The 27,475-nt window shown below is 43.4% G+C and overlaps 1 protein-coding gene across 4 annotated transcripts in view; it reads left to right on the forward strand.

Moving 5' to 3' along the window:
• Nucleotides 1-27,475, forward strand: part of PSD3 (pleckstrin and Sec7 domain containing 3) — a 126,379-nt gene that overhangs the window by 71,198 nt on the left and 27,706 nt on the right. For 3 of the 4 annotated variants that reach the window (XM_080372375.1, XM_080372376.1, XM_080372377.1), the window contains 6 exons: nucleotides 2,090-2,133; nucleotides 10,866-11,059; nucleotides 13,559-13,629; nucleotides 19,573-19,730; nucleotides 20,609-20,753; nucleotides 24,407-24,550. In XM_080372375.1, the coding sequence (XP_080228501.1) occupies nucleotides 2,090-2,133; nucleotides 10,866-11,059; nucleotides 13,559-13,629; nucleotides 19,573-19,730; nucleotides 20,609-20,753; nucleotides 24,407-24,550 (756 nt within the window). Of the gene's footprint in view, nucleotides 1-2,089; nucleotides 2,134-10,865; nucleotides 11,060-13,558; nucleotides 13,630-19,572; nucleotides 19,731-20,608; nucleotides 20,754-24,406; nucleotides 24,551-27,475 lie in introns of those variants that run through there. The other variant, XR_013924908.1, reaches the window with a different exon arrangement.

Consider the following 27,475-nt stretch of genomic DNA (forward strand, 5'->3'; position numbering starts at 1 on the left):
GGAAGCAACTGGGGAAAAAATGCAGCCCCTTTGCCTTATATTTGGAAGTAGTTTCCTGGCTCAAAGTATAAGAGAGAATTTTAATTGTAATAGGAAGAAAAGTGCAAGCCAAAGAATAAGAGGAGGATTTTGTCCAATTTGGAAGTAGTTTTCTGGCTCAAAATATAAGAGAACATTTTAATTGTAATAGGAACAAAAGTGCAAGTCAAAGAATAAGAGGAGGATTTTGTCCAAAACATCTGAAACATAGTGGCTTCTAATAGCAGACATTGGGTGACACCCTGGTGTCAGGATCAGCCTGTGCAGAAAAATGGAGGTGTGTCTAATTCTGCTGGACTGCAGGCTGCGCGGTGGGAGGGGGAAATGTTAGTGCTTTCTTGCTTCGTGCAGGGTGGTCTTAAAATCTCTTGATAACTTTCATCTGAAAATTAAGCAAAGTGGTTACAAACTGCCAGCAATGTTGTTTCTTTCACCTTTGGCTGTTTGCCTTTGGATCAGAACTCCTTATACAAATTTAGAGCAGACAGGATATATAGAAATAGACAGTGAAAACTCCAGATTTGGAAATACTTCTTCATATTGCTGTGAGTAGCGCAGCAAAGCCCTGTTAGCAGTGGGTCTCTCTCTCTGCTAGCTCAGTGTAAGTAGGATGTGGGATGCTTCCTCCTGGGGGTCGTATCTGTTCTGTTTCTCAGAGAAGCCTACTTTGACAGTGCACTGTGATGAAAGTTGCTGCTTGTGCAGCATCAGTGTGAGGTGAGTTGTACCATTATGTTTGATCTGCTTGTGTATGGTTCAGTCGAGCCAGATTTTCACAGAGCTGAATGTTAAGGATCTTCAAACAAATGGTGCAAGACTTCGGAGGGAGCCGGTGGATCCCAGGATGAGCAGTGGAATATGCTCATAGGATTCGCAGTGCAAGTTCAGCTGTGGCATATTCACAAGGCTAGTTTCAACTCTTCAGTTTTCCAAACCATTTTTTGTTTTAGATCAGAGTTAAGGCTATTAAAATGCTAATGTTTCTGTTGAGCGTGTCATAGCTATTATAGTATGTGATTTTCAGTCTTGTTCATACTTGATGTGCTACTTTTTGATAATCATGTGCATCAACAGTTCTTCTACACGTTAACATATTTTGAGGCTGTGTAGGAGTTATGTGCCAGAGGGAGTAAATCTAGCTATGTATATAAGATAAATTACAAATGTGGATTGTAAGTGTGAGAATCAGGGACGTTCCATACCAAAATACTTCACTTGAGTCAAGTGGCCTATTTGAAGAACTCCATTAGCTTGTAGTAATAGCATTTACCCATTGTATGCATCAGCTACTGAAAGCAGACACACTTATCCAAGTGATACGCCTACTTCCTCTCAAAAGAAATCCACCCCAGCTGTCTGATGCCCACCCTTAAGTCAGCTTCCAGAGTCTTTTCTTTGCAGGCTGGTATCTACAACAGAACTGTGACCTTTGGTGTCAAAACTACTTGCATCTTTCCTATGAATTGAAAGAGTAATAGTGTTAGCAGGCAGCAGTCCAAGACATTGGTCTTCAAGCATGAAAGATGCTTATCATTAATTTTCTGTTTTGGACTTTGAAATGGATCATGGTTATGTTTGGGGATGTGACTGGGAAAGCAGTCAGGTGGCTGTGAGGCTTAGGACATTTGGATGGCTATTCTGGCATAGTTTTACAGGTAAGCCCATACAGCAAAATCTTGGCCCCGTTAAAGTCAATGACAAAAAAATCTCACTATCAGGAATTGAATTGGACCTTGAATTTCAAGTCTTGAAGCTTTTGCAAACTTAACAGGGTTATTTTAAAAAAGCCGAACCACAAAACCCAATAACCCACTTGAGAAAATGACTGTAATCTCAAACCCTGCCTTCTGATATTTTTTTGCTTAGGTGACATTTCTGCTCAAGACTTTTGCATTAGACCATAAGCAGATACTGTACTTCCTTGATCAGAGACAGATTTCTTGCTGGTATTAATTAGGTAATTTTCCTCAGCTTGTTAATGTATGTGTAACAGGGGTCAAACAATAATGTCGTCAAACAATAATGTCATCTCATTTCTCTCCCTTTGCAGGCCCTCTACAATTCGATCAAGAATGAGAAGCTGGAATGGGCAGTGTAAGTATATGGCATAGAAATTACGAGTTTAAAATAGTACCTATGTAGTAATCTGTTCATACATCCTATGTCACCATCTGAGTGGGCTCCAAAGAGTGTAGAAGATAGCTAGGGAATGTAGTAAGTTTGCTTTTCTGTTAATGAATGACCTGGCAACACTGCCTCCTCTGTTTCTCCAGCAAGGGGAGTTGTTAATGATAGGAGCCAACTGCATTTGTAAGGAAAGAGGACGTTTCATTTAGTAGGAAACTTCAGCCTGAAAAGAGAGAAATGAAATCCTCTGTTGTTCTATAACTGCATAAATAAAACAGAAGTTGACTTCTCCCTTTATCTTTCGTTACATTATGTCAGAACCACTGAATAGAAACACACATCTTGGATTGAGTTTCCTGCTGTTGGTTTATTGTCTTGGTTTGTCTCCTGATTAACTATGGATAACTTGACAACAGCCTAATACGAAAGATCATAAATTGTACAGTCTGATATCCCCCTCTCCTTAGCTGCCTTTTGACAGGCTAACACTTGTTAACTATGGAAATAATGCAGGTGAGAGTGAACTTCAATTTCTGATTGTGTTAAATTGACATTTCTCTGTGCTTACGTTTCACGTGGTCTAGGTATGCCAGCAAGGAGCAATAAAAGAGTGATGTCTGTCATCTGTTTTGGCTATACAAGATGTTTATGTGCCTGGATTTATATATCTGAAAACTCCCTTTCTTGAGAATGATGTATATGTGGGGTGCATACTCCTGCACCTTTTGTACTAGAAGTCCTTACAACTGCCACAGGTCTTGCAGGCCCATTGGTTTCTGATCTTCCTTGTTTTAATTTCATCATCTGCAAATGAATTTCTTGGCAGGCTGTGCAACCTTAGTTACAAGGGCTGCTAGTTCCAACCAGGATTGCAGCGCCTGTTCAAAAGTGTATTAGGTGATGTCAAGAGTAGTGAGGAAGGTGTGCTGGTAAGGAGAATCATCAAGAAGAGCCACCTTTGGTGAGCTTATAAAATACATAGTCGGAGACATTTTCCCAGACCGTGTCTTGGACCTGGAATATGCTGTGTGAATCTAACACCAGAGCTGTTTGCAAGACACTCTCTCACAGGTACTTTACACACAGCAGAATCCTTTATGTGACTTTCTTGATATCAGAATTTTCCTGCAGCTCTTGCCAAGAGACCATACCGTGTCTAATGCACTTGGGCAGCCTCCAGGTGGGAACTGGCTCATGCCTGGCTCTGCTCCCATGAGCTTCAGTCAAGGTGATTTATGAGATAGCTTGCTCCTGTATAGGTGGTAACTGCTTTGGCATTTACATAGTCCAGTCCATGTCCCTTGCTAATGAACTGTTTGGGGAAAAATTGCAAGCAGGCTGGAAGAGGGAAAAATCAGAATCCTACCTAAATAAGGCTCTGCAGCATGAGTGTAAATCCAGCTTCTCCCAGTAGAATGCTCAAAGGGAAAAATTGTTGTTTCCAATCTGAAACTCAGACAGATAGCTGGGACTGATGTGACAATTACTTTCCACGCTGAGAAGCAAAGCTCATTCCGGGCATAGTCAAAGAGGCTATGCCTTTACCTTTAAGACTGAGGGTGTGGGCTGGAAAAGGGAGTGTGAAGATGTCTCTCCTCACTTTGACAGAGGTGTGTGGTTGCTGTAATCACCCCAAGGCGCCCTGGGACTGCCTGAACCATATGGAGGAGGCACATCGCTCTCTTGCTCTTTGTTGTGATCTGCAGAGAAGGGTGGATAGGAAGGGGACATGGTCGGGTTTGCTGTGATGGGACTGAGGAAGATCCCCTCTTCTTTCCAAAGAGTATCCTTTTGCTGCTCTGATGCAGTTGGCAGGGGAAGGGGTGGAAGGTAAGGCAAAGGTGGAAATAGGACTGCAAAACCCAGCATAAGCTGTCTTGCAATGCTGGCATGGTGGAGGAATGCCTTTCCTCCAGCCAGAATCTCTTTGAGGATCTAAGACGAGCTAAGCAACGGTTAAAGAGCTGCTCTGGCAGTACCTTATTTGGTGGATTAATGACTGGCAATAAGTCCATAGGCAAGAGTGACACAGATGGGGGAAGACTGGTTTGTGATCCTTATTTTACTAGTTGTGAGCTAGGTGTGTCGTCATCCTCCATGGTTTGCTGTCCATTTCCAGTAGAATTGCAGTCTGATCCAAAGCCTACGGAAAGAAAAGGCTACCATTGACTCCAATTTTGTAGTCAAGAGAAGTGGCACAGCAGATGTGCTTCAGAGACTTTCAGCAGGAGTACTCCTTTATTCTTTATGAACGGGGAAGCATGAGTACAGCTCTGAAAGAGAAAATTGCATTGTTGTTCTTTTTCTGCAGTAGTTCCAGATTCAAGTTCTCCAAAAGGTTAAAAGTGAATCAGATACCATGGTCTGTAAAATAAACAGATCTGTCCAGGAATTTACCGTGAACTAGTGAATGTGGGAGCCTGAATGCGCACTCCTATTCTGCACTGCACCCCACCAAATTTTCTGACAATTTTTTGCAACAGAACTGCCAGAAAACATTCTTCCATTTTCTTGGCTTGCCATTTACTTTGCTTACTGTTTCCTCTTGACCATCTTGTTTTTCAGTGTCCTGGGAGAAAAAGAGAAAAGCAATATGGGAAAGCTAACCATCAGAAATATTATTATTCTCTCTCTTTCGTCCCATTCCATATTTCCTCTCTGCTGCTTACATTTGTAGAACTCTCCTGTCTGTTGGACTGTGGTTCATTTCTTCGAACAGCAAGTGAAGCACTAAGTAGTGATCGGACCTCACTGAAGTCATTGGCAGAAATTGCTACTGACTGCAGTGAAGCTATGTGCTGTTTCACCCAGTTAGTCTGATGGATCCTGTTTTCAGGGTGCTAAGGTCACTGGAACCACCCCAGGAGTGCATGTAGCTTCAGCAATTGTGTTGTAATTTCTCATGCTGCTTAAATTTTCCTTAGGGACTTGATACTTCCATGAGGTTTTTTCACACTTGAATGGTAAACTCCTGTTCTTCAACCCCAACATCACCCATAAGATGAAATAAAATCAAGATCCTGTGAACACAAGCAGTGAGATTAAAAGAGCTAGGTTTGTTTAGCTGGAAAAGGGAGCACTGAGGAGAGGGACCCGAGTGTAATTTTTTCAGTGTGTAAAGGCTGTTGCAGAGGAGAAGGGTGTGAAATATTATTCACATCCATTGTGGATGGGCTTAAATTTGAAACACGGGAAGTTTGGGTCCAACATTTTAAAAAAGCTTTCTAGCAATAAGCCTTTTAAACCAGGGAATAGGTTTTCCTAGATGAGCTGTGGAAGTGCTTTCACTGGAGGATTTTGTGAACTGGTTATGCCATCCAGAATGGGTTAGGAAGAGTGGATCACTAAAAAATCATCTCCTTCCAGCCAAACAAAAATAGGTCTTTGAGACAGTGATGGTGGGAAAGGGGCACTGCTAAATCCTTTCTGTGTTTCTTGCAGCAAACTGTGATGCTGAGACAGGGGTTATAAAGATCTGTGCTGAAGCTCACCTTTTTCTAGGTTCAACTGAGAAACCTCTCCCCTTTATAGTTAACTCTTTGACTCTCGAGTTCTAAGATGTTTCCTGTTTGCAACTTCAGGATTGGTTTTAGAGTTTATTTTAGGTTTAGTTGATTACCCCGGTAATCATCTTGTTCTCCTTTCTTCTGTCCTGCCTTTGAGAAAGATGCCAAAACTTCTCTGCATTGGTTTCTTAAGTCCATTTCCTAATACAGATGCTGTCAGTTCCACATATTCATACAATTATATGTTAAAAATCTAAATAATTTTAAGTGCCAGTTTTTAAATGGGTAAACCCAGCCTTTTGCCATGTCATGTAAGTTTTCTATTTGAACAAATGCAAAGATGAAGTAGACTTTTAGAAATGAAGGGCTTGACCCCAGTCTATTACAGTTTTCCAAGGCAGAGCCTCAAATCAGACCATAGAGCTTACAGAAATGTTTTTCTTACTAAGAGATCCTGATGGTGGTTTTCTCCTAGAAGACAAAATTGGGTCTTGTACAGGGTCTTTTTGGGGAGAGGTGAAAATACATTTCTTCACCAAAATGGCAACATCTGCATTCCTGCACGTTTTTCAAATCTGTGTGTTTAAGAATAAGAGGCAAACTCTTTCTGGTTGTCAGTGATCATACATTTGGGAATGAAAACATTGCTGTTTCAATGCTGTGTCTTCAAATGTTAGAGAAAGCAGATCCTGGCTTTGGTGCGCTGGTTCTCATGGGCAGTCAGTGCCCCAGTACAGCTCTGTCTGCAGGTCATTTTCCAAAGAAACAAGCTAAGGGAGGTGGAACTGAAGCTCCTTGTCTTGTTTTAGGAAGCCTTGCAAATACCACGTTGTTGTGGCTTAACCCGGGCTGGCAACTAAGCCCCATGCAGCTGCTCACTCACTCTCCATTGGCCCAGAGGGGTGAGGAGGAGAATCAGGAAGGAATATAAAGCTTGAGGGCTGAGATAAGAACAATTGAATAGGTAAAGCAAAAGCCACGCACACAAGCAGAGCAAAGCAAGGAATTCATTCGCTGCTTCCCATGGGCAGGCAGGTGCTCAGCCATCCCCAGGGAAGCCGGGCTCCAGCTCGCCGAATGGTTACTTGGGCAGACAAATGCCATAATGCCGGATGTCCCCCCCTTCCTTCTTCTTCCCCCATTTTATATACTCAGCATGCCATTGTATGGTATGGAATATCCTTTTGGCTAGTCACCTGTCCTGGCTGTGTCCCCTCTTTCCATGCCCCTCCAGCCCTCTTGCTGGCAGCACCAGAGAAACTGAAAAGTCCTTGACTGAGTATAAACCTCACCCGCAACAACTAAAACCATCAGTGCGTTATCAACATTGTTCTCACATCAGAGCCAAAGCACAGCACTGTACTAGCTGCTAAGAAGAAAACTAACACTATCCCAGCTGAAACCAGGACACGTGCTGTAAGCAGAGCCTTGGAGAAACTCTACAGGTGGTAGGTAGCCTTTTCCTGTCACAAGTACCCTGCAGAGCAGAAGCACTAGTAGGTCCCACAGTCCATGAAGGGAAAATGGACATGCAAGAGGGTTCACAGCCATCAGCCTCTTTCAGTTGTCAGAGAGGGGTCACCAGAGGAATTGGTTCCAGACCCAGTGCCACGAATGATCTCCCTCTGCTGATCAAAGAGAGAAAATCTGTTAAGGCTGCTGCAAGCCTGAGTGGATTCTCGTGGTGAAGTTTTGCTACTGAAAGATGTGTTGGAACCAAACTGGGTTTTTTTTTCCCCAAAGGCAGAAGGGTTTTGCCATTTCCTGTACCGAATGAAAAGGAGAGGCACAAAGCCTGCCCCTGATGAGGACCTGAGCTGTGCTTTTGTGACACCACCCACTGACTTCTACCCTACATCACTGGAGACCTTCATGCTGGGGTGTTACAGGACTTGAATCATCTCAAAAGCCATCTGAGGATGACTGAGTGGTTGCACCCCCAACATGCTAGCGTTTCAGACAATACCAGTTTTCAGGTGTATGTATCCAGAGGCCAGCTGAATTTTCTGCAACTCTTGCTTCTTGCAATTGTACCCTAAAGGCTGGTGAGGAGTAAGCCTAAATTGTTACATCCTTAATAAAGCCTATCCAGGACCTATCTATTCAGCCAACTTTGGATGGTACCTAAGCAAAGGCTAATACCTGAACTGTTTTGCTACTTTGAAACTCCTCCCAGCCATCCTTTTTTGGTTTGGGGCTTGACCACTGAAGCAACATGTAATACTTGAAGTGAGTCCCAGATCTGCTGGTTTTATTCCACTGATGTTTCATACTCAAGATTAGAGGAAGGCAGAGGTTCCTTTTAGTTTATTTTCTCAGCTGTTCATCCACTTCCTGTTCTCTGTAATGAGTCCCCCTTTTCACTCTGGTTCCCTTCATTGCATCTTACAGACTTGCTCGTGCATCTTGTCACAGTACTCAGCTTTCACAAGTGCCTGAGGATTCTGAGTCTCAAGGATGTCCCATTTTCAGTGACAGATGAAAAGGACCAATTAAAGATTTGTTCAATGCTACCAGCATTCATGACAGCAGATGCCATTTTGTCCTTGTGTGCCCTGTATGCATTTGTTTTTTGAAGAATTTCTGTTTAATAGCTGTCCCAGAGATGCTGAGTTTGAGAGCTCTGTCCCCAGTGCTAGCAGTGTCCAGGATCCCCAAGGCTGCTCATCACAACACTTGTGGCTGCTTGTATAAGGGCACTGGTACATTCCCACAGGAGAGTTGATTGCTATAAGGTAATTTGCTTCCATAGCTCCAAAGGAGATAGTTTATAAAAAAAATAAATAAATGCTAAGCCATTTACTGCAGTAGGTCTCCGCTGACAAGGAGAAATCCACTGTGTCTGTGGCTGAGATCTCAAAATTCACAGGGCGTTTCTATGTGACCAATCAGCCCTAGTGCTTGTGCCCTATAAGAGATTTTACTCTGGATTAGGCAGCACAGATTTGTGTTAGAATTTGCTCTGGTAATGGACACATATCTAAGAAACACGTGTCACACAACGGTCCAAATTTTCTAACAGCTAGTAAGTGCAGTAAACACAGGGAGGGTCAGGACAAGCAAAATTATCAGCAATTCCTACACTTTTTCAATTGTGAAAAATTACTCTCTCTCTGGAAGAGAAAATTGCATTGTTGTTCTTTTTCTGCAGTAGTTCCAGATTCAAGTTCTCCAAAAGGTTAAAAGTGAATCAGATACCATGGTCTGTAAAATAAACAGATCTGTCCAGGAATTTACCGTGAACTAGTGAATGTGGGAGCCTGAATGCGCACTCCTATTCTGCACTGCACCCCACCAAATTTTCTGACAATTTTTTGCAACAGTACTGCAACTGAAGAGGGCTTCAACCAAATCATGCATGAAGCAATCCTTACTGCTTTGACCAACAAAAAGATTTTTGCAGATCTCTCTGTTCTAGACCGGAAAACCACTTATCAGTAGGCTGAAGGATGCAAGAACTGCTCTTCCTTGCAGGAGTCAGATCTTCAAGTAAAAGTTTTATTCCTCTTATATCAGGAGACCTTGCAAGACAAGACCATGAAGGTATGGTGCACCACTTGGCTGTTTCTCTACAACTAAATCAAATGCCTGGCATCTTTGTGTGACTCTGTGGCCAAGTGTTGATGCGTAGCATCCGTATCCATACTGTTGAAAAGTCTCACATTCCGAAAGAAGATGCTTACCTTTACACTGTCTGTTGGGGTGGTCATTGACTGAGCTGATTCCTAAAAAGTGTCTGGAAATTGTTTGGGAGTGTGCTGGGTTGAGACCATGCCAAGCACAAAGTAATATGACGTGATCAAACTCAAATGCCTGGGAACACTCTCTGGCACTGCTGAGTTCACTAATATAGCCTGCATGTCTCTGGATTTCGTTTCCTTGTTGTTAAACCAGTTTATTATCCTCAGACTAAGTTATCCCCCAGAAGACCATTTCAGCAGAGATCAGGATAACACAGATTGTTGCTCTAGCCTGCAGTTCTTGGAGGACATTTCTTTGGATGGTCAATCCCATAAGCAGACATGGTTGCAGTGTGCCCCCAAAGGAGTTTTTGGACTGACGTATGCCTTGCTAATCCTCCCCTGATACACACCTTTGAATGCATGCATGCAGTTGGAAGGTCTGGCTGAGCTTGCTCTCTCTGCTGATCATCTGGGTCCAGTGAGATGCAGCGACTTGAAGTCCATACCCCAGTGCCATTAGCCATCATTACACTGAAGTGATAATGATTATTTTTTTTAATCAGATGCTGGTCTTAGGAGAAGCATGGCTACCATGACTTTCACATGACAGCTTTCATCCTCCCCGACACACCTTTCCCAGTCACTTGGAGGGGAAGTGTGTGGGGACCTCAAAGGACACAGGGCTGCTCTCTAATCTGGCACTAACTGTGGTTCCTCCAGGTACACCATCCACCCAGATTCAGTGGTCTGTGCTCTGAAAACCATCGTCCTACTCTTGTGATCAACACCCTTTGTTTTCTAGGTTGTCCAGTCCCTTTTGCCTTTGGCTGTGATGAGCAAAAAGGCATTTATTAGTCAGGCAATGCTCCTGATGTGCTGAAATGGGTTGCATTGTTGTCCCCAAGAGCTGTGTTGAATACATTGCCCTAATAAGTAACATTTTGAGCAGCATTTTGTTTCTGAAATGCAGGTAACATAATTCACTTAGTGCCTAATGTAGTTTTTATTTTCAAATTACTACTTTTATGCTAGTCTGTGGAGGAAAATAAAGGGGGTAGAGTCTGTGTTTCATATGCTAAGTTAAGGAGTAAGCCACGGTGATCTGTAGTAATCTAATTCTTTTAATCTACATGTGAACTCATGAACAAATTGGAGATTTTCAGGGGAGCCCAGCAGGAAAATATTTCCCATTTTAGCATTCAAATAAGTGGAATTAAAATTAGGTGAAGCTGGAAGACACAGAACACTCTTGAAGTCCTGCCTTTTGAGACTCTAAAAGGGAAACGTGGGCTTTTTTAAAAAACTGGCTCCTATGTCCTGTGCTGATGAAGTAAGTGAACTGAAGCTTTGCTATAATCTGATGATGTTTTGGTATATGTCTAGGTTTCTTTCTAAATAGGGCCCCATTTAAAAAGAAAGGTATATTTTGACAAGGAACATGCAAGAATTACTGAAATGAAGCTTTGCTGATCAGTCCCTTGCTCATGCTTGGTTTTCACTGTTTTTTAAGGGATGAAGAAGAGAAAAAAAAGTCTCACTCAGATGGTACAGATGAAAAGGATAATGGGAACCAGACGAAGGCTGTCAGTCGAATTGGCAACTCAAATAACCCATTCCTGGACATCCCTCATGACCCCAATGCTACTGTGTATAAAACTGGATTTCTGGCTCGGAAAATCCATGCAGATATGGACGGGAAAAAAAGTGAGTATCTTTTTGCTCTTACCATGTCATTTTCTTGTTATCTCTGCACAATGCCACTTACTGTAAGTCCATGTGCTTCCAAAGGCAAATAGTGCTGCTTCATTAGGGAAAATTGCAGCAATAACAAACAACACAATTGGATTATCACATTTCCAGTATTAGGCCAGGATTTACAATGTTCAGTGCCATTTGCAGCAGCCCATATACATTCATGAGCATAATGAGTAATGTGGTACAGCAAAGCAATGTGAATCTTTTGTGCTGTAAGAAAATGAATCTCATGCTTTACAGAAGAAAAAACAATTTCAAGTGAATTACAGTAGCTGTTCCGTAGTAGTTTGGTAATTCTCATTTTCCTTATGTGACATGAGATTGTTTCAAATCTCCCCTCCGCTACTTTGTGTCTGTCTTTAAAAAAAGGGTCTTCTTTATCTCTACTTGGAAAATGCTGTAACTGTTCCCTTCCCTACATTCCCAGCCTTGGGTCACATACCGGATGAAGTTCAGCAGCTTTTGGTAAAAGCCAGATGTATGCCCTGCCCCTTTTTTTGGAATAATCCTGCTCTGTCTCTTACTTACTTTAATTAATTGTCTTCTTTCCTTCTTGTCCTACTTCCATTTGTGGTGCACTAATTATCAAAGGCCTCTGACTCACCTGTGTGTGTTTGTTGTTTGGATATCTTCATTTGTTTGTTTTCTGTTGATCTTGGAAACAGCAGTGGCTACTCAGAGCATTTGTGTTTTCCCTGATCAATCTTGATGATCACCTACTCACGGTTCACACTGTTAGCCTGAACCCTGAAGGTGAAGTCTCACTTTGTGATGGGTTTTCAGTAACTGCAACTCTCTCCTAGCCGGACTACACTCTTTGTTCGTGTGTTTTGCTGGAATATTTTAGAAGGTACAATTGGAGGTCGGTGTTTTCAAGCTGGAGGCTGACAGCTGGCTAGCTAAATCCTAACAGAGATGTTGAAATCAAACTGACCTCATTCTTTGTGACAGCTGGATGCTCTGAATAGGTTCCTCTTTATTAGACTTCTGTTTATTTAACCTTAATATGTAACTGTACCTAGTTACCTTTATGAAATTCTTTCTTTAATTATAAGTAATCAGAATTGCTCATTATTTAGCATGCTGAACACTGGCATTTTGGGGATAATCCTTTTATGAGTAATGTAATTTGGGCCTTTTTCAGAATTTCCTGTACATCTTAGAGGTCTGTCTCTCATTCTCATGTAGCTCTTGAAAAAGTAAAATCCTGACTTTCCAGTTGCAAATACAATGCAATTCATTTTTTTAAAGTTAGACATTTTCATATTTCATTTCCTAATGGAGTTGTTGCAGGGCAGAGATCAGCTTGTGCGGGATTGCTAATGAGGTGATGTGCTTGCATGCTATATGTGTTTTCCCAGGAGAGGAGTACTGAGGGTTAAAGCACTTAGGCAATCTAGAGGAGAAGGATGTAACAGGGTCCAATGGCTGGAAGCTGAACCAAAGAAACACCAATTAGAAATAAGGCCCATTATCTGAAATGAGAATGATTAACCTCTGGAGCAGGGGACTAATAACCTCTTCACTATCACTTGCTGTCATCAGATCAGAATGGGATGCCTTTCTGAGAGTGATGCTTTAGTTATGCACGGGTTATTAATTTCAGTATAGAGGCAAGTGGGTGCTGGTCAGTGGTGTGTTCTTGGTGGAGAGTGAACTTAGATGCAGGCTTCTGGTCTCTGGCACTGTGACTATACAGCCTGTGTGTTCTCTCCCTCAGCTGCAGCTATATTTCAAACTTCACACTGAATCCCCTCTCTGACTGACTCACTCCTTCCCCACCCTACCCCCCCACCGCTTTTTTCTTGGAATTTCTGAGCTGGTTGTGTTGTCTTTGTTACATTCTTCAACCTCTTAACTGATTTTGCATTTCTTGAAGGGTGATTGTGGTTTTTCCCTTAGGATTTTGTTTTGCTCCCGTCTCTCTTCTTTGGCTTCCCCCATGGCTGCAAGAAGAGGGGAAAGGGACCAAGGAGCCATCTGACCGCTCAGTGCCAACTTGGGTGTGCAGCAGCAGCAAGGGGGAAGAATGCTCTTGAGAGGCACTGCTTTATGAGTAGTGTCCCATTAGTCCCGAGCAGTGCCTGCCAGACTGTTGTGGCACGGAGAATGGGTGTTTCTTTCTGAAAGCTGCTATGGCACAGAGTTCTCATCTAGCTGTGCAGGGGCAGTGTCTGCCTACCTGCAAGAGCATAAAGACTGGATCTCTCTGGCCTGCTTTCCGCGTTGCTACTGTTCCCTTCTGATCCAGTCCAGGGCTGTCGTCAGGGTTGTTTTATTACTTTCTCTCACAGTAGGTATGTGCAGGCACTGTGCTGAGTTGCATTGTCATTTGAAAAGGAGAGTACAAAAGAGGTTTAACACACGACTAATGTAGCTCTCCTGTTGCCTAGACAAAGTGTAAAAATGGATCTGAGTTAAATGGATTTTCATTTGTTTTCTTTGCAGCTCCCCGGGGAAAGCGGGGCTGGAAAACCTTTTATGCTGTGCTGAAGGGAACGGTCCTGTACTTGCAGAAGGTAGGGGAAATCACTGTCTTTTGGAAACTAATTAAAGAGGGATAAAGCAGCAGGCATCCTCTCTGCTCTCAGAGCCCACCTCCAGGCTTTTTCCCTTCTGACACACAGTATAGCTGGCTCTCTGTTCCCCACCCTGTTTACACACACATTCAGACATGAATCCTTTCATTGACACCCTCCTGCTTTTCACACTTTCAAGTTCAGTTCTATTGTCCCCATCCGCATGTGCACCCTATCAGTTCCAGTTTATACCCTTGTTGTCACTTATGGCTGAAAAAATAGCCAGCTTCACCAGCAAAGACAGCATTATCTCTGTATCTTGCACACATTCTTCTAGGCTGCTTTTAACATTGCATTTCATACATCTGACTTCCCCTCCTGTAAGGCTGTCCTCCATTCCCATCTTTTCATAATACACTTTTCTCAAATGCTTGCAAGACCAGCTGCAAAACAATTGAATGGCAGCTTGGCCTTGGTAGGAATCCACAGCTTCTGCTCCACAGCAAAATTGAAGGATAAAAGGGTACTATTTTTTCTCCCCCCAAAGCAAGAAGAGACACTGGTTTTTAACAGACTTTGCTCCCTAACAGCAAGAAGTCTCAAAAAAAAGGAGTCAGCTGAAACCCTTCAAGTCTTTTGGTTCAAGCTTAAATATAGTACAGTTTTAACTGTACTCTTGGAATGTGAAATGCAACGTATGAGTGAGAACAGTCAAAATCAAAGAAATGGTAGCAGCTAAGTAGATTGTTAAGGCTGTTTGCCCCCCAGCATATTAAAGAAATTGGTGGTGTTTGTCCAGGCTGCCTTGTGTTGTAGATGTATGCTCCTTTGAAAGGCTTTTTACATTTCCACTGTGGTTTGCAACTATCAGGAGTGCAAGCTCAAGTGCATACTGCTGTTTTCTCCTCCTCTGCTGTGGCTTTTGGAAGTTGTTGGTTTCATTGGAACCAACCTGGATAGTCTCTGAGAAGAGAGTGCGTGGTTTGGATCAAATTCTTACAACATGAGGTTTACAAGGTGGATGCTCTGAGTGTAGTACCTTTTTGAGAGGGTTGAACTCCTGAAACAGACAAAACAATCTGCAGTCAGGATGGAAGATTTGAGCTGAAAGTTGCTGAAAGCCAGTGCAAGAGACTGGAGGTAACTGCTGAATTGCAGCTGAGCCTTCCCTCTGGTCCTTTTGCTGGCAGCAGGTTCAGGTTTTACTTAAGTGGCCTTCATGGCAAGTTTGTACTTGCTCTTTTCCTGGGTGAAATGGAATCACCCGCTCTGATTTCTGAAGTAAGTCATCTTCAATATTCACCTGAAAAGACTGTGTGGTTCCCTAAGAAGTAAGAAGGCTCCTTGTCTATAACACATTAATAAATTTCTTATCTGATCTTTGAGGGGAAAGTTTTCAAGGGGAAAAAATGGAGATGCTGTCTATTGTAGAGTATTAATGAAATACTTCTATGAGTATCACTGGCATATTAGTTTTTAAAGCTTTCTGTTTAACAAAATGTAGAAATGCTGATTTAGCATGCAAATTTTCTACAGAATGGTGCTCTTTCCAGTCTCACCCTCCATCCTTTGGAGAGCAAGAGAGTAATTTCACTTGACAACATCTTTGCAGAATGAAAGGCATTGCTGGAGTTCTTGTTCTTTGTTATTTGTGTGTCTTGCACTTGTCGCAGCACTTGAATTCAATGATTACAGGGTGGTTATTCTGCAAAGCTGCACTCTCCCACTTGGTTGTGAAGACACTTGCACTGAAGCCATCTTACTTGTAGCACTGTGACAAGCAAGGCTTTTACTTTAGTGCCATAAAAGGTTGACAGAGTGTAGAAGGTTGACAGAGGGGCCTGATGGGAAGTGACTTTCCCAGAGTGATGGGTCAGCTGTGAGACTCCCCAAGGTGCCTCCAGCCCCTGCTCAAACACAGTGCCTCATGCTGCAGCTTTGAAACATGCTCTGATTTCTCTTTAGCTGCAGAAGGTCCAGCAGGACTTTGTTTCAGCCCTGAAATAAACTTTGATCTGTTAGGGACATGGTATTGCAGAAGCTGAGGGTGCTGGTGTTTTAAAATACACTGCTAGTTGTTGCAGTAAAAGTTGCTGAGCTGTTGTTTCATTTTGCAATGTACCAGGAGACTGAAATTATCCTCATTTCATAAGGTTCAGGAGGGTGTTTGTAGAAATGCATAGCTTTGGCAGCAGTCACAGGCAAAGGATTTTCTTTCCTCTGTTTGCCTTTTCTCCTGATGATGGAGTACTGTAAGGCAGGGTGCATTAACATATACACATACGTTTTCCCTCTTTCTCTCATTATCTGTATATTTTCTGCGTAACTGTGGAGGTCATATGTGGTGGTGGTTGCATTGTGCTGGGTGCTGTTCAAGCAGGGGAGAGAGAAATCTCACATTCTATGTGCTGTATACACGAAAACACATGTACTAAACTGTGCACCACTGCTTTCTGTGTTTATCTGAAACTCAGCTGTTCCCTCAAGACACTACTCTAATAGAAACATTAATTGTTCGTAGCAGCTGTGATTCCCCCGGTGGGCAGTGAGATCCCAATTCTGCTGTCATTCTGTTTGCATACCAGTCCAGTTCTCCTTGTTTTGCTGTCAGAGTCCATGTATGAGAGTGGTTTGTAAATGGTGGTCACTTGAGATCTACTGAGGAGTTTATCTGGGCAGTCTCACCTCCATGCCCACATTTTATTATTTTTTTTCCATTGGAACTGTTCCAGTGCTAATTCCTGTGCTGCATATTGTTTTATTTTTAAATGTGTGATTTAAGAGAGATTGTTTCTGAATTAGTGAGCACAGAGGCCACTGGAAGGGCTCAGTGGAAGTGTTCACAATTGGCCAACTAAACATGCCTGCACAGTATTATATCAAATGAGAGGTTTGACATGTTTGGGATGTTGGCCCTGTGTCTGGGCATCCTCAGGCCAAGGTTAGTTTCCTGCCCTTGTTCGTAACAAGGGGAAATTGCAGAGCAGGAGCTTGACAGAATGTCTGTTCACTAGACTGACATGAGTGTGATGTGTGTACAGAGGTTTATAAGGAGAGGATATGAGGTTGACCTCTCTTCCTTGCTAGAAATTGCTTCTGGGCATGGACCTTTGTGTTTTGTTGGACTCTTCTGTGAGGCTTTCAACACCTTTGCTTTTTGATATGTCACTTGATGATCTTGCAAGCTTTCAGATATTTTTGTTTTCTCAAATGTACTTCCTATATTAAAATATATTAAAAAAAAAGAGGGCAAGGACAGAATGATGTTAAGTATTTTTTTGATGAGACTTTCTGAAAGAGAATTTTGCAGCTGTTACATGCAACTGAGCAGAGATATTCACCCACGGTACACTGACTGGTAAAAAGCCAAATGCCATTCTCTGGTCTATCAAAAATGGATTTAGAAACATGCTGACTGCAGGTCAGCAGGATGTGGGAAAGTCATTCTCCAAGAGTCTTGAGAAAGATGAATTCAGCGTGTCATTGCATTGTGTGCAGCGCTCACATCAGCCTTCAGTTGACAGAGAGGTCACAGTTCCTTTCTGGCTCCTCATCTATTTCTTGCCACTGTCTTGGTCTAACTTTAGTGAGCTGCCTTCCATTTCAGCTCAACCTCCATGTTGACACCAGCACATCAGGGCACGTGCTGTTCTTGACGGCATAGGAGATACGGATGTTCCTGCTTCCCTAGCATTCCCTGCCAGCTGAAAAGAGTCAGAGGCCTTAGAGAAGGAATTTTGACAGCACAGTCATGTCCTTCCAGCTTTCTCTGAGGCTTGCCAGCTATGTGGAGACATTTCCGGTATGCTGATCAGTGCCTTTGGAGAAGCTGGCGGAGCCCCAGCTGTCAAGGTAGATTGCAACCAGCTGATCCGGTGGGATTAGCAAGGATAATCATGAACGTTCTCTGTTGGAAAGCCAGGACTGTGCCTGGCACTGCCCAAATGTGGAGTTCTTCTGGAAGAGGTTTAAACATCAGAGCAGGTTGTGGATGTTGGATGCATCTTATGGAGGAAGCCATGAGGCAGCAGGCCAGTTGATAACTGACACTGTCTCTAGGCAGTAACTTGAGGAAGTCCAGAATAACACATTTCTGAGGCCTGTCTAAGTTCATTTCCTGGCCCTGAAGTTTTCCTAGTATCCCTGGACAGTGGAACCAGTCATTTCTCCCAGAATGACTACCAAATAAATCAGCTTTTGAAGCCATGAAGGAAGAGGATTGACCTAGGGGCTTGCTTCTTCCATCTTCTAGATGGGACTGGGTTGGATGTTGGACAGCCTCCTTCAGTTCTAGTCCTTTGGCTAGGGACTTTCCCAAATCTTCCTTGAAGAAGGTTTAGAGAGTGCCCTGAGCAGGAGTCAGCAAAGTCCATCATGATATGGAGAGCCCTCCAAAACTTGCTGGGGCTCAGGCTATGAGAGAGGAAGGACACTTAGCTTTGCTTGCTATTGGACCTTTAAAACCTGTTGTGTGACTGACGTTTAGGTTGAAAACTACCCTTGGATTTTCTGTGCAGCAGTGCTCTGCCTTTCTGCTAGGCCTGCCAGGTCTGTGCTGGCTTGTGCCCTTGTCTGGCCACAAGTGGAGGTGGTGCTGTGACAGTATTGCTGGTTAGCTGCATCCCCTTGGGTATGAGCAGCAGCAAGTTCAGGGCTTGCACTAGCTGGACCTCTGTGAGAAAGGATGAGATGTGGCAGAGGAGCAGGATGCTTTGTCCTCCCTTCTGTGAGGTGGTCACTATAGCTGGTGATTCCCCATCTATTAAAACTCATCCTGGAGAGCCCTTTGGCAGTGGTGCAGTAGCCTCTGGCTGCAAGCCTGGTCTGTGTGCTGCCAGATAAGCCCTGTAAAACCGATTCATGCATGCTAACCAGCTCTTCTCTGGGGTGGGTGCCTCTCTGGGTGTTTAAGCTAGTGCTATCCCTGCATGTGCTCTGCATCCTGCACTCTTACTTCCTGCTAAACTCCATCTCCTAATTCTTGTGTTCAAGTGGAGGCTTCAATAGTTATCATGCCTGCAGGGAATTATTCCTCTCGCAGCCGTCACACCCCCTCCCTGGGTGGGTGTTTCAGATGAGACTGATTTCTGTGATGTACTAAGGGGGATAAATTGAGTCAGTTGCAGTCTGCTTTGGCCTCTCCTGCAGAAACTGCGCATGCAGCATTGCTGGCAAGAGGCTTTTCCTCGAAAAAGCTCCTGGCTTTCTCAAGCCATTTGTAGTCAGGTGGGCTTCAAACTGAAGTTGTGGCTATACCATGATTGTGCCCTCATCCAGTTTCTGTCACTCCAGAGACCAGACTGCTCCTCGGCTGATGCTTGATGCAGATGATTTTGACTCCCTGCTTTTGTCATTTGGTGTTAGGAGTGATGGTACTGTTTGTCAAAAACCTGGACAGTGCTGTGCTTGCCATTTGCAGACCCTGAGCAGAGAGATTTAAAAGATGTTGCTATGTTTGCTTTGTGGAAATTGATAAGGAAGCTTCTCCACTGTGTCAGGGCCTGCCTGGGAAGGCATAAAGAGGTAGCTGTTAGAGAAAAATAAAAATTGAGCAGTAGAGGCTGAGAACCCAAGCAGGAACCAGCAGCTGAGCAGTGGAAGTGGGGAGGTGGCCATGAAGGACTCCTGAAATGAAGATAAATAGTCCACAGCTGTTGTGATAGTCAAATAGTCCCTGTTTACCCCTTTTCCTGTCAAGCAGGTACTGGAATGACTTCTCTCCCTTGCAAAGAGATTTAAAAAAAAAAAAAAAAAAAAGAGGGAGAGCAAAAGGAAAAGATGTTAAAGGTAGTGGAAACTAAGTGCTCAAGTCAGGTTACATTCAGTTCATGTACTTTAATACTATTAATGGTTATGGAACAAGGCTTTTCGCCAGGCTAAGGAAAAAGGAGGAGCACATGGAGAAGAAATAAGATGGCATTTTCCTCCTGTTAACTCTTGCAGGATGAATATAAGCCAGAAAAGGCTTTGTCAGAGGAAGATCTGAAGAATGCAGTTAGTGTGCATCATGCGCTGGCATCCAAGGCAACAGACTATGAGAAGAAACCCAATGTCCTCAAGCTTAAAACAGCAGATTGGAGGGTCCTGCTTTTCCAAGCCCAGTAAGTGTTCCCTTCTGATTTGTGCCAGTCATTGAGGAAAGAAAGCAGTGGTGAAGGAGGGGTAAATTCATGCCTGGATAGGTTAAAGCAGAGGCTTAAGAGGTTCTATCTGTTTATTTGATCAGAAATAAGATTAAGTAGTGATTTGATTAGAGTGCACAAGTAGTTCATAAGAAAGAAACATCAGGTTTTAAGAGGCTTTTTCATCTAGCTGAGAAAGGCACGACAAGATGCAGCAGCTGGAAGTTGAAGCTGCAGGAAATTCAATTTGGAAACACAGCACAAACTTAGAGCAGTCAGGGTGCTTAATCATTGAAACAAATGACCAAAGGCAGTCTTGGATTGTCTGTCTCCTGATGTCATCAGGTCCTAGCTGAATGTCTTTCTAGAAGATACAGTTTGGTTAGAAACAAAGTTACTACTTAACACAAGAATTATTTGATTAAGTGCTTTAGGCTGTGATGCCCAGACAGACGACTTGCCTTTTGCTTTTGACATCAAAAACCTATGCATCAGTCTGGTGCATGAGCCTTTTCTGCTGAGATCCATGTGAAACCTCCTAGAGATCTGTGGTGTCCAGCACAGCTGAGACCTTATGACATATGCCTGAATCAGGGCATTGGTTGGCTCTGTCATGTGTGTCGTTTGGATTGGATTAGGAAAAGATGCATGCTAGGGTGAGTTAAGGACTTAATCATGAGCCAGCCTGTGACTGAGATACCTGACACTAACTGCTTGCAAAGATAGACCAAAAAACTGAGCAGACTGTGAGACTTTTCCAGTTCTGGTTATTCTCGCTTTCCAAATGCCATTGAAGGGGTGGGAAAGAGGTAGAGGAGGCTGAGTCAACAGGTGCTCAATACATGTTTCTTCCCAAGGAGCCAAGAAGAAATGCAGACCTGGATCAACAAAATCAACTGTGTGGCTGCTGTCTTCTCTGCACCACCATTTCCAGCAGCAATTGGCTCTCAGAAGAAGTTCAGTCGCCCGCTCCTGCCAGCAACCACAACGAAGCTATCTCAGGTGAGCTGTTTTTATGTAGAGGGTAGGTGACTGTGATTTCTCTGGCTGGCTGGAGACTGGACAGTGGTCCTTGGCATTGTTTTATAACTGTTGCCGCTAGCATTCCTAGGAGAAGGAGGTTTGCATGGTAAATCTCTGCTCATTTCCTGCTGCAGTATTTGAAGTGGGGGTACAGAATGAGCAGACTTGAATATAATTGATTTATATTTTTGAAGAAAAGCAATCACCAGCGTTCCTAGGACCAGATACAGATTTTTCATCCTGCGTTTATGGCTCTGCTGAGAACGTTTCAAATATTGTCTGGTGTTTTTTTGAATGTGAGTGTTTATTGCCACTCATTTCAGAAGAAATGGACATACTCCTGGTCTTTGGCTTATTGGGGTGATAAAAGGTGAAAGCTGATACATCAGGCAAGCATCAACTGTATTTCTCCCATAATACTTTTCCAGACTGCAACCCTTATCAGCTCACGGATTTCCTGTTTGATATATATTTATAAACTGTCTCTTGACAGTCTTTCTGCATGAACATCTTTGGTCTCCCCTTGTGATCACATGGGCTTTTAGCTTCCACAACATCCTGTGGTAGGGAGTTTCACAGTTCTACTACTTCTTGCACAAAAACCCACCTACTTCTGTTTGTTTTATACTGGCTGTGTCTGATGCTTCTGCCCATAGATCTGGGTTCTTTGGGAGCTGTGATGCATGTCTACAAATTCCTCCTGCACCAGCACGAACATGATATTGATTGCGTTGATCAGGTTGACAGAGTGGCGGAGGTGATAAATCCCAGTCCTAGGTGTATACTTTACGACTAACCTCTTATAGCTTTTAGTCATCTGCCTGTGCTGGATTGCTTCTTAAATGCATTTTTTTGCCATCTTCCTAGCTTAGCAACACTCCTTAGAAACGACTACCTCATCATCTGTATTTCTCTAAGGGGGTGGTTTTTATATGTCGCCCCTGCTTTTTCCCTCTCCATGGCAGTATCCTGTCTTCATACGATGTGGTGACTGAGTTTTCATTTTCTATTCTGGGTTAAAGTTTAAAACACCTCTCATAAAGAGTAATACTAACTTGTCTCATTCGTTGTTTTACTTTTTTCTCATGCATACCTTTTTTAAAATACTGTATGGGGCTTCAATAATTTACCCCCAGCCACCAAAAAAAGCTTTTTTACTCATTTTTGTTCTGTGAGATTGTTCCATTTAGCATGTTTTTTCCTATTCTCATTGTTTCCATTTAATCTCGAAAGGGAAAAAATAGAACACAGCTCTATCGTTTGTGTCTTGAAGAAGGGGAGACACAAAAAGTGGAATAATATAAGCTGTTTTAGCTAAAGGCAGAAGAGTGTTAAGTGTTCAAAGCAGATAAATTCAAAGGCAAGCAGAAACATGTCTGCTTTTATCTGTCAGTGTAGAAAAGCTGCCAGCAGGCTGCTTCTCATTTGGCAGATAAAAAAATATGAACTGTCAAATCCCTGTTGTTGCTGTTCAGGATTTTGTGAGCTGAATCATGATGGACAGTAGTTCTTCAAAGGACCTGTTCCTGGTCAGGAAGAAGTCAGGATGCAGTGGGAATCTAACATGGGCAAGGGAGAGAGGTTGGACATGACAGTTTGTGCAAGATCATTGTACCAAGTTTGCTCTGAAAAGGAGATCAGTGACTGATCTTGTAGTCCAACCAAAGAGGGATGTGACAAAGCTATATATAAAAGAACAACCAGTCCAGAAAAGATCTACTAGGATGGTGTTTTTTCCCTTTTTTCCAAGAATGTGCATGTACACACAAAAGCTCCAAAGAGCTACTGCCCTGGAAATTACAAGTGCCAAATTAATAGCTGCTTAAAGGCCTCCTGTCATCAGGCTGTAGAACTCACTGCAACATGATGTCACGGGGACGAGGGATTCAGCACAACGTAAAGAGTGATTGGGCACTAACAGAGAGCACAAGCAGATCCAGGGTAATTACTAACAGCAACAAGAATTTTTGGCAGCCAATAGCCTTCCACGTATAGGTGGAGGCAAATTATCCCACGTTTCTTTCTTCAGTTCTCTTGCAAAATAGTTGAAACACAAGATTAGCTGGGGCTCAGCTATCATCCTCTATAGAAGTTTTCCCCCTTTCTGGTCTTTTCCTCAGCTGCAGGTCAGTGAGCTGAAAGGCTCACTCCCTGGTGTGGCTCAGTGTGGTGCAGGCACGTCCAAGCCAGGCTTGACACTGCAAGCTGTGCTGCCGCACCACTGGGGGACAGCTCCTGGCAGCTATCCCCTCCTCTGAGGCTAGGTACTGTGCGGGAGCTGAGCTGGGTACTGCCCGCTGGTACAACAACTCTGGCTGTGTCACAACAATTCAGTTGATGCTTAATCTAATCAAAGTGAAAACATTTCTTCTATCAGCAGTTTCACCGATCCTGAAACATTCCTAAATTAAGCCCCAATTTTAACATTTATCCCTTTGTGTCTTCTTAAAAAAATAATTACATTAATCTGTTCCTCTAAGGACACTGATTACATACAGTGTTCTCATCCTTACTTTGTATGAAATACTTGTTAGTCAATACTATAAAGCAAAGATTTGTTATTAAAAATTCTCCTTCATAAAAGATGTTGCTGCACTCAAGTTAGCACCTTCTACTTGACTGCAAATAGCATTGTAAGCCTAGTCAGACTGGGTCCAACATGGAAGTTATTCAAGAAAAAAACCAATCCAAACAAAACCCGAAACAAACAACAATCCCCCCCCCCCAACACTAAATAAAGGCTCTGCTTACAAAGAAATTGTATGATAGTGTTTGATCTGCATGGTCATGTCTATATTTTGGACTTACCTAATTCAGACAAAATTTCAGATCAAAACCTAGGAATGGCCAGAAGGCCAAGCTGCAGGAGATGGAAACCTTCTGAGCTGGGGGAAGGTTAGCTGACAGATGGACTGGAGGAAGTGCGTGGGCCTGGGATTATAATAAAGGAAATCACCTAGAAAGGGAGAGTAGCAGCTCCTCACTTTCTCCAGCTGCACAGTAGGATAAAAGCTGGTAGCAGCTTAGCAAAACGAGATGCTTTTTGGGGGTTGGACAGCCCTTACTCTTCTGGATGCATTGCATTGTTCTGAACAAATGGAAACGGCAGACCAGAGGGTGTTTGGCAGTGCAGAAAGGGAGGGAAGGGCCCTGACCCCATGTCTTTTCTGTCCTGGAAGGGTTTACTTTTAAATTGCAAAGTCCTGAGGCAGGGTCTTCACCTGTCTCATTCTGCCCTTTGCCTAACTGCATGCACAACAGCCTTAAATAATTTGCTAAAAAAATTATTAGACCAGAAGTGTCATGTTGTCAGCAATGGTCCGCAGCAAGCTGCTTTCGTTGCTCTCAGCAAGGCAAGGGATGACAGGTATGCTATCCTTCCCAGAGGCATCTGCTAGCTGCTGAGGTTTTATGCAAACTTGTCCACTGCTTGGGTGCCTTCAAGAGAGTGGTTGGGGACAGAGCTCTGGGATAACAGACCTTATCAATCTAACTAAAATTAGTTACAAAATGATAGAAAGAGAGAAAGAAAAAGGAACTATTTGGTATTATTGTACAGGGATCTATGTATTTTCATTTGCTTATTGAGTATTTTAGATTGTGTCACTTAAGTGCTTAATGTGTTTCTGAAGGATGAACAGCTGAAGTCCCATGAAGCTAAGCTGAAGCAGATCTCCACTGAACTTGCTGAACATCGCTCCTATCCTCCTGACAAGAAGGTCAAAGGCAAGGAAGTAGATGATTACAAACTGAAGGACCACTATCTGGAGTTTGAGGTATGTATGGGAAACGTTACTACTTTTCCTTTTTGGGTGTGGATGGGGCAGCTGGTCTTATACTTGGGATATAGTCCCAAAGTTCAGCATTTTTCAGCTTATTTAACTGAGGAGTCTGTGCTTGTTAGATACATAACAGCAATCCTAACAGCTACAATGTGGCTCCTCTTTCCGGTAAGGCTTTCCTGTGGCCTTAGCCATGAGTTTAGCTCCTCATCTGTAAAATTGAGGATAAAAATATGACCCTCTGTGCTTGCCTGCTGTATCTGTTGGAAGAGATAATGTCTTCAGACAGGAACTGTCTTATCTTGCAAGACCATGTGTTGCCTAGTGTGTTGGTACCTCAGTCTATGGAATGACTGCATTCTGCAGTAATTGCACACCATGGTAATTGTCTTCCACTGTATGTTCTGAAGGAACTGCTCCTCTAAAATTATTGTCATGGGCATGCCTCATCAGAGCCATTTGTGTTGTGTACCAGTGGGCTAGATGTCAGGACGAGCAGGAAAAGGGTAGAATTAAAGATCATAGTACTGGGTGATGCAGCTTAGGCAGTTGCATTAAGACCTTGTTCTGAGTATCTGACAGCAGCTTTTATCCATCATGGTGTCTGCCACATTGCAGGGCTATGTGGGATGGAGTCAGCAACCCCAGCAGATGCCTGGTATTTTTCATGGCTGCCCCACTGAGCTTTTTCCCCCAGAACTGAGAGTCAATGTTGCCTTGAGTCTGAATGGATCTTGCTCTAGATAGGTGCTGCCTGGCAAGGAGTATCTATAGTCTGAAGAAGACAAATACCAGGTAAGACAAAAGTCAGAGGGACTACCAGAGGAGATGCTGGAGGCAACACAAGCCTCCAAAACTGAAGTAAGCCCCCTGCCATGTGTTATATGAGTTTCTTCTGGAGGAGCTCTTTTTACTCCTGGGCTTGACTGGTTGTGTATTTTTGCTTTTGCAGAAGATTATAACCGCCTGGGTTTGACTTTGCTGTAGCTCTGGGCTGCATTGCATATGGTGAGCTTGAGGTGTTCTGCATAGATGTTTTGCTACTGTTTTGTATAGGGAGCAGAGATGGCCAGTTTGTTCTTCCACATCTCACACACCTGAAATGATCTGAGCAGCAGTCAGATAAGACAGTGGTGGACAGGACTGGCAAGCAACAGGAGAGACTATATAATCAATAAAATAGGACTGAAGTGAGGTGATGGGGTAGCTTCTATGGCTAGAGTACTGTCATGAATGGGTACAGACATTTCAGAAAGGACAGACAGGGATGGTGAGAAAGGGGTCTCACCCTTTACGTGAGTGAGTAGCAGGCACACATTAAACTTTGCCAGAGGAAAGGTGATGAGCCAGCTGAGACCTTGTGGGTCAGGATTAGCAGGCACACCAAGATGGGGTGTCATTGTGGTGGCTGTCTGGCAAGCCTTTTTAAAAAAAACATGAAGAAACATTGTGTTTGCAGGCCCTGGTCCTCATGGGGAACTTCAGCCACCCCTATATCTGCTGGAGGGACAACACAGCAATCCAGGACACATTTCTGGAGTGCAGTGTCAATAAGTTGCCAACACAAGTTACTGAGGAGCAGACAAGCAGAGGCACTTTGCTGCACCTCTCACTTACAAACTAGGAAGAACTGATTTGGGATATGAAGGTCAGGGGCAGTCATGGCAGCAGCGACCATGAGATCTTGCACTTCACGATCCTGAAAGGAGAGAGACAAAGTAAAAAGTAGGATCACAACCCTGTACTTCAGGAGAGCTGACTTTGGCCTGTTCAGGGAACTGCTTGGAAGAATCCCGTTAGATAGGAACTTGGGGAGAAGGGAGCTTTGGGAGAGCTGGTCGCTTTTCAAGGATGGCTTCCTCTAAGCTCAGGAATGGTTCACCCAGACGAGCAAGAGACCAGTCAAAGATGGCTGAAGGCTTTCATGGCTGAACAAGTTGCTCCTGGCAAAACTCCACCGTAGAAGTGTGCAGGACATGGAAGCAGTGGCAGGTGACACAGGAGAAATAGAAACACTCTCCAAGCATGTAGAATTCCATTTAACCCATGTGGAGCTGAATCTGGCAAAAGATGCGAAGGGCAGGAAGAAAGGTTTCTAACAGCAGGAGAATTAGGGAAAATATGGGCCCATAATGAGGCAGGGAACCTGGTTACAGAACAGGGAAAGACCAGGCTACTCAGTGTCTTCTTGGTCTGGGTCTCTACTGGTAAAACCAGCCTTCAGCGGTCACAAATACGTAAGCCCAGTGAAAAAATCTGGAGCAAGGAAGACATACCCTTGGTGAAGGATGATAAAGTTAGGGGATATTTAAACTGGACCTGCACAAGTGCATGGGATCTGACGGGATGCGCTCATGAGTGCTGAAGGGGCTGGACTGATGTCATTACAAGGCCACTCTTGATTACTTTGAAGGGTTATAGTGATCAGGGGAGGTCCCTGAGGACCAGAGGAAAGGAAATGTCATTCCTTTCTTCAAGAAAGAACAGGAGGAACAGGCTGGTCAGCTATTTCTCAGCCCATGGGAAGGTGATGGAGCAATTTCTCCTGGAAATCGCTTCCAAACATATTAAAGACAAGAAGGTGATTGTGAGTAGTCTGCATGGGTTTATGAAGAGGAAATCATGCCTGACCAACATGATAGCCTTTAACAGTGAGATGTCTGGCATGATCAATGAGGGGAGAGCAGTGGGTGCTGTTTGTTCTTGACTTTAACAAGGATTTTGACATTGTCCGCTCTTAACATTCTCATAGACAAGCTAATAAAGTGTGAACTATGAAATCGACATTAAAGTGGTTTGGAGACTGAAAAATCAAGCTCAAAGGGTTGTGATCAATGGCACAATGTCAGTTTTGAACATGGCACTCAGATATACAGAGCAAGCCACACATTTTCACTCTGTGGGGTTCTTGTGCAACCT

Source organism: Falco punctatus (genome assembly GCF_963210335.1).
Source record: "Falco punctatus genome assembly, chromosome: Z".
NCBI classification, from domain to species: domain Eukaryota; kingdom Metazoa; phylum Chordata; class Aves; order Falconiformes; family Falconidae; genus Falco; species Falco punctatus.